This window comes from Kwoniella dendrophila, chromosome 10 (genome assembly GCF_036810415.1).
Source record: "Kwoniella dendrophila CBS 6074 chromosome 10, complete sequence".
NCBI lineage: Eukaryota > Fungi > Basidiomycota > Tremellomycetes > Tremellales > Cryptococcaceae > Kwoniella > Kwoniella dendrophila.
This window is the reverse complement of record NC_089485.1, coordinates 785,630-792,533: the sequence shown is the minus strand read 5'-3', so window position 1 is coordinate 792,533 and position 6,904 is coordinate 785,630. Positions and strand designations below refer to the sequence as shown.

Here is a 6,904-nt window from a genome sequence, read left to right as displayed (position 1 = left end):
ATGGAATACGACGAGCCTCGTACAGCTTCAAGTCGAGGACTTACAACAGCAGGATTAGCTTGGCAAAATGGTATACCCACCTTGAGGATGGAGGATGCTGTAGTGGAGACTGTGTAAGTTGTGATTCAGCAATATCAGTACATCTGCACCAGTGATAGTTGACCTCACCTTATTCTTAGCGTCACGCACACGACACGTACAACTACCTCTTTCGCACCTATCGTTTTACCTCGAATACCTTCACCTGAAACTCTTGGACTTCCTACTCATTTGAAACATGACCAATATCCTTTGGCCGGTCAGCCTGCGCCTCCCGAAATGCAATTCTTTACTCTTAATCTTGGAGGACGAAGAGTAGTCGTTCAAGACGAATCCGCTATGACATCAAGTACAGACGGATCCTTACGTTCCAGTGGCCCAGGATGGACCAAAACGTTGATAACGTCTACTTATGATTCACCAGCTGCAAACAAACTTTCTCAGATACCTGATGAGAAGATGGGCTTCTTGCAAGCTTTGAACAAAAGCAAAGGTAAAGAAGTTCGAAAAAGACCGCATAGCTTCAGCCGACCTGGAAGCCGGCAAGAAGAAGGTTTAAAAGTTGAAACCCATGTACCTCCTATCTCTGCAACTGAACAATTGATAGTCAGACAAAGGAGTCCACCCAGAAAGAAAATCAGAGGTATGGAAGAACTATCGATACATCCTCAAACTGGTAATTCATCTCTGTTATCTCCGCTGCCTTCGCCTGAACAAGAAGCCGGTCCTTCAACACCGATAAGTACAACCTCACCCTCAACACCAAATCTTGGATCTGGAGCGGAAGTCGCAGCCCTCTTGTCTCTACCATCTTTGGTTTCTCAATTTGATCAACTCCCTGATCGCCTACAGCAACACTTCTTGATGCATCTTCTACGGCGTTCACGTATGCCTACCATCCAACGAGTATCGACATTCGCATCTATCGCACTGAAAAGAGATTTCATCGCTTTACTACCTCACGAAGTCGCTGTCCAGATACTTAGGAAAGTTGATAGAGCAAGTTTGGCGGTCTCTTCGAGAGTATGTAGAAAATGGAGAAGAATGATAGATACAGAAAGAGTGGTATGGCGTCAGCGCTTAATAGATGATGATTTATGGTACGGGCAAGGGGTTGAGGAAGCGGAAGAAAGGAAGATCTTGGATAGATACGAAACATTGGATTGGAAAGCGGAACGAGATGCGCAAACTTTTGGATTGAGAGAAGATACACCAAGTGATGATGAAAGGATGTTATCAGCCACGAATCCATCACGATTAAGCCATGAACAAGAACGATCAACGCCATTGAAACACGTATATAGAAGAAGATACCAAAATCAAAAATCATGGTTACATACAAGACCTGAACACACATCGTTTTCAGGACACGGAACAAATGTTGTTACTTGTTTACAATTCGATGATGATAAAATAATTTCAGCTTCAGATGATCATTCTATAAACGTATATGAAACGATGGGAGGGCATTTAAGACAAAGGTTAGATGGACATGAAGGTGGTGTTTGGACATTAGAATATAAAGGTGATACAATGGTTAGTGGATCAACTGATCGTACAGTAAGGATATGGGATTTAGATGAAATGAAACAAGTTCATGTCTTTAATGGTCATACTTCAACTGTAAGATGTTTGCAAATCGTTGAACCTGTTTGGAACGAAAAAGACAAAGAATTTCAACCTCCATATCCAATGATCGTTACTGGTTCAAGAGACGCTACGTTAAGAGTTTGGAGATTACCTGAAAAAGATGATCAACCATATATTGGCGCTGTAAGTTGTATAAGGCTGACAATAGAATGTATTACATGGTAAATAGTATAACTTACATATTCTTTCCTCATTTAGTCCCCTTCGGGCAATCATGAAGACGAAAACGCCCCTCCTCCTGATGAAAACCCTTATCACCTTCATCTCCTAGAAGGGCATACTCAAGCTGTTCGAGCTCTCGCTACTCATGGAAAAATCTGTGTTTCTGGCTCTTATGATATGACCGTTAGAGTTTGGGATATCGTTAAGGGTACTTGCATACATGTCCTGACAGGCCATGAAGCTAAAGGTGAGCTGCCAGGTGTGGACAACCCTTTGGGCACAGCTAACAACCGACCTCTCCGCAGTTTATAGTATCGTATATGATCAATACCGAAATAGATGCGCATCTGGTTCTATGGATAATACCGTCAAAGTATGGGACGTAACTACCGGTGAATGTCTGCATACTCTGACAGGCCACACATCCCTTGTCGGCCTCCTTGGTATATCGCCAAACTACCTCGTATCTGCAGCTGCTGATGCATCTCTACGAGTATGGAACCCCGAAACTTTGGAAGTCAGGCATGTTTTAGCATCTCACGGAGGAGCTATTACATGTTTTCAACACGATGAAACTAAAGTCGTATCTGGATCAGACGGAGCATTGAAATTATGGGATATCAAGACTGGTACATACATCCGAGATTTAGTCGTCGGTATCAGCTCAGTATGGCAAGTTGCTTTCAACGGTAATCTATTGGTTGCCGCATCGAATAGAGGTGGTCAAACAGTTTTTGATGTATTCAACTTTGCTCCAACAACTTCCAATTCACCTTTCCCCGAAGGTATAGACGATGACAATTTAGATCTACTTCGAACTCCAGAATGGCAAAAACATTTGCGAATTGGAAATAACCGAAACAGAAGAAAGACCGTGAAGAGAATTGCTGATGATTATCATAATCAAGGGGAAGTAATTGAAGTGGATAGCGAAGACGATGAAATGAGGATCATATCACCTACAATTTCTCGTTCTCATCGAGGACATCGAAGTAATATATCAAATACACCCTCGGAAAGATGGGCGGAAGGAATGAATCTACCTTCTAATGCTTTTAATAGCGGTAGTGGTAGCTCACCCAGTAGAAAAGCTCATTTTGGTGGATCTGGAACAGGAAGTAGAAGATCCAACAGAATTGCAGGTAGAAATTCTTTACCATCAAATTTTGATCCATTACCTATTCCCAGCATCAATATAGATCCCTCAAGCTCAAGTAACACATCCACCCAAAGAAATCAACCACCAGCATTTTCAAGTACACATATATCATTCACTGCTAGTCCAACACATCAACGTTTCCAGACTCAAGAGCAACAAAACCCGTTTAATACTTCTCGATCATCTTCTTCAAAAGCAGAAGGTTCCCGAACTAGATTGAGAAAATTGAGATCGAATAGAGAACGAGAAGATGGTTCACCGACTCCACGTTCATCAAGAGGTTTGATCGGTATGGGTATTGGGGGTATTGGACATATTCATTCAGGTCAGAGTTCATCTTCAAGAAATAATAGAATGATAGCTTCTACGGCAAATGCCATAGTTGGATCTGGGTCTAGATCAAGTTTCGCTCCTATTTTTGATGATGAAGGTGTACTTGAGAGGAATGCAGAGGAAGGAGAAGATGAGGAGGGGAAAGAATTAGAACATGATGAATTAGATGAAGAGGAGGATGAGCAACTTCATAGTGGTCAAGTTGACAGTGAAGGTGAAGGGGAAGATGGATGGGAACAACCTATGCTTTAGATGAAGAACGATAACTCATTCCTGATAAAAACATGTCGCTCTTCTTCAGCACTATCGTTCTCAGAACAGATTATAACAGCTCTTTGCTTTATATCAATGGTCATTCTATCCTTTCCTTTCCTCTATTAATGATTTTCACGATCTTCCAAATATGTGTTAGTCTCTGTACATCTATTTTGTGTAATTTTGTATCTTTCTACTAATGGCATTCCCCCCATATGTTTCCGTTTCTTTTAGAGCGATACCTTCACGTCAATTCACATGCATTATTGATTGTTTCTTCTATACAACAAGTAAAGTATGAATCTGACATCCCAAATACAGTAATATCGGCGTTCAGAATTGCTCTCACAATTTCATATGCCTTGAAAAGCACTGCGGATATGAGTGCGGATACATGAACGTAAAATGCGCAGTATCTTCGATTTAGCCAAGAGATATGTGTGGTAAGAGTACGCCTTGCGCAGTCACATCATTAGAGTTTAAAATGGTCCTTCCGTCAAATCTTACTGACCGGTCTAGAAGGGGATCTGATGTTGAGTTTATTAATTTGCACAAAAACTGGGGATACGACTGTATAGAGATTAGAGTTCGGGATCGACAATAACGTCATATCTATAACGATATACTCGCAGCAAGTTACAGTGGTCACAGGAGTATGGAATTTCGCGTGTTCTGATCTGTGTAGAATACAAGACAAGAGGGGCTCGATCTTTGACCTTGAAGCATGAATTATATGGTAATGTCTTTCGATTTGGATAAAGAAAAGCTCAAGCCCTCTCTCTTACACTTTGATACGTGCTCTGTCACCATCATGATATCGGACAATTTGAGGTAACGTGCTTTTTCATCATTCTTCTTTTGATTCACGATGGTAATTGAATTGTAGCAAAGCCTCTTATGCCTTTATGAAGTTTGATTTTTTACGCAATTATATAAGACGGGAACTCAAAAGTCGCGTCGAATATGTAAGTACACGACGATCGATGGTGAAAGTAGTATTGTAAAAAGTAACCTTAGCCTTAGTTCAGGCCAAGACAGAAAGGTTAGCCTTCTTGTGCTGCTTTACTCTGTAGCTTATATCATCAATTCAGGGATTTTGTAGGCTGGGCTGTAGATCAGAAATCAAATGACTCACTTTGCCTTTGTACCCTGAATAAGGTCCCAGCCAAAATGTGGGGGAAAATCAAAGTGACAAGTGGGGAAAAGAAGAGCAAAGCCAAGCCAAGCCATATACTGGAAAAGAGATGACGTGATCCTGTCCCATTCATCTAAATCACGTACTTTTTACTCTTTGTCTTATCCTTACATATAGTACACCTCCCAGGCCATGATACTAAGACCTACACAGAGTAGTGCTGTACTCATATACTAAATGTACGACATCTCCTTCTTGTAAGAACACGGTCGGTCCGATCTTTACGAGCAAGTTAAAAATGATTTATGAATGGGTATGTAGATCGGGACACAAGAAATGTATTTCATATATAATACTCGCCCACTATTGTGTTCTGCTTTTTTCTTCTTCCCCCTTCCCCAATCCCATTTTTTTAATAGAATAATTCGGTGTAGTACTCCCTCACATATAAAAAAAAACATAAAAAAAAATAAATTAAAAGTCAAATAATCAACATGAAAGCATCAATCATCTCTTCACTCTTATTGCTTCCCGCTACTGCTTTTGCTCAATCATCGAGTGCTAGTGGCTCAGCATCTGCTTCAGCTAGTGCATCTTCAGCATCTTCTTCAGCTGCTGCTGGTGGTAATGGTACAGACTACTTGACTACCGTTTTAGGTGCTTTAACGTGAGTCATCGAAATCGCCTATAACATTCTGCTTTGTGTGATGAGCGCTCGATAAAAAGGAATCTCGCTTTGTGCACCTTGCTCGAGAGCTTGTTTATCTAGCGGGGGATAATATATACAAAAACACCATTACTAATGGTATCTCTTCACTTGTGAATAGCTCTGCTGGTCTCACCTCTCTTGTCGGTGTCGCTCAAGGTATTGCCAACACCACTGAAGGACAAGCATTACTTGGATCATTGGCATCAGGTAACAAAACTGTATTTGCCCCATCAAATCAAGCATTTTCAAACGTTTCAGAAGATGTTACAAGTAATACCGCATTATTAACTCAAATCTTATCTTACCACATTTTGAACAATACATATACATCAGCAGGAATTAAAGCTGCACCAAACCATACTATCGCAAGAACATTATTAAAAGGTGGAAATTATTCATTACCTGGAAATTTCTCTGCACCATTAGTTTTAACTAAAAATTCAACTAATGCAACTTCATTTGAAATTGTACAAACTACATCAAATGTCACTGCACAAGGTAATGCTACAGCAGCAAATTTACATGTTTATGTAATTGATCAAGTTTTATCTTTACCTCAAACCTTAACTGAAGCTTTACCTGCTGTTGCACCTCAATTATTTGGTTTAGCAGGTTCAATTCCAGGTTTAGCTGAAACTTTATCTTCATCACCTGGATTAACTATTTTTGCACCATCAGATTCTGCTATCGGTGCAATTCAACAATCTTTAGGTCAATTAAATGCTACTCAAGTTGGTTCAGTTTTAAGTAATCATATTATCAACGGTACAGTTGTTTATTCAACTGGTTTAGCTTCAGGTAATTATACTTCAGCAGGTGGTGAACCTTTCAAATTCGTTTCAAATTCAAGTGGTGCCTATGTCACTTCCGCAAACTCTACTGCTAAAATCGTTCAAAGTGATATTATCATTAACAACGGTGTTATTCACGTGAGTGGCCTTGTTCATGGAAACGCATAGTTACGAATTACGACTAACCCTTCATGCGATCTACAGCTCATTGATGGTGTTCTCGTCAACACCGCTTCAAACCCTCAAGCTGCTTCATCAGCTTACTCTTCCGCTGTTGCTGCTGCTGTAAGTTATGAACCATTCTTTGCTATACGTATTTTGTGATGCCTGAACAAGATCGCTCAGATGCTGATCACTTGTATATCATCTTCTTATAGTCAACTTCCGTTGAAGCCAACACTCCTGTCACAGCTACTTCAGCTGCTGCTGGTCCAACTGGTTCAAGTAACACATCAACTTCAGGTAAAACTTCAGCTGGTTTAAAAGTTGAACCTTTCGCTCTTACCACCTCAGTCATGGGCGGTGCAGTCGCTATCATTGGTGCTGTTGTTGGTGGTGTAGTCACTCTTTTCTAATCGAGGAAAGTGTTTACAACAGGGATATTCTCTCATGTCGAACAGTAAAATAAAATCGTTATAATCAAAACATATCTAGACGTTTCTAGTCTTCTT

The 6,904-nt window shown here is 40.5% G+C and overlaps 2 protein-coding genes across 2 annotated transcripts; both read left to right on the top strand.

Moving 5' to 3' along the window:
- L201_007241 (uncharacterized protein) lies at positions 1-3,595 on the top strand (the record flags this gene model as incomplete). The annotated part of the gene is made up of 4 exons (XM_066222952.1): positions 1-113; positions 180-1,812; positions 1,888-2,098; positions 2,157-3,595. The coding sequence occupies 4 exons, from the start codon at positions 1-3 to the stop codon at positions 3,593-3,595; spliced, it is 3,396 nt and encodes a 1,131-aa protein (XP_066079049.1).
- A 1,632-nt stretch (positions 3,596-5,227) lies between these two features.
- Positions 5,228-6,808, top strand: L201_007240 (uncharacterized protein; the record flags this gene model as incomplete). The annotated part of the gene is made up of 4 exons (XM_066222951.1): positions 5,228-5,400; positions 5,561-6,371; positions 6,438-6,518; positions 6,611-6,808. The coding sequence occupies 4 exons, from the start codon at positions 5,228-5,230 to the stop codon at positions 6,806-6,808; spliced, it is 1,263 nt and encodes a 420-aa protein (XP_066079048.1).
- Between the last annotated feature and the right edge of the window lie 96 nt (positions 6,809-6,904).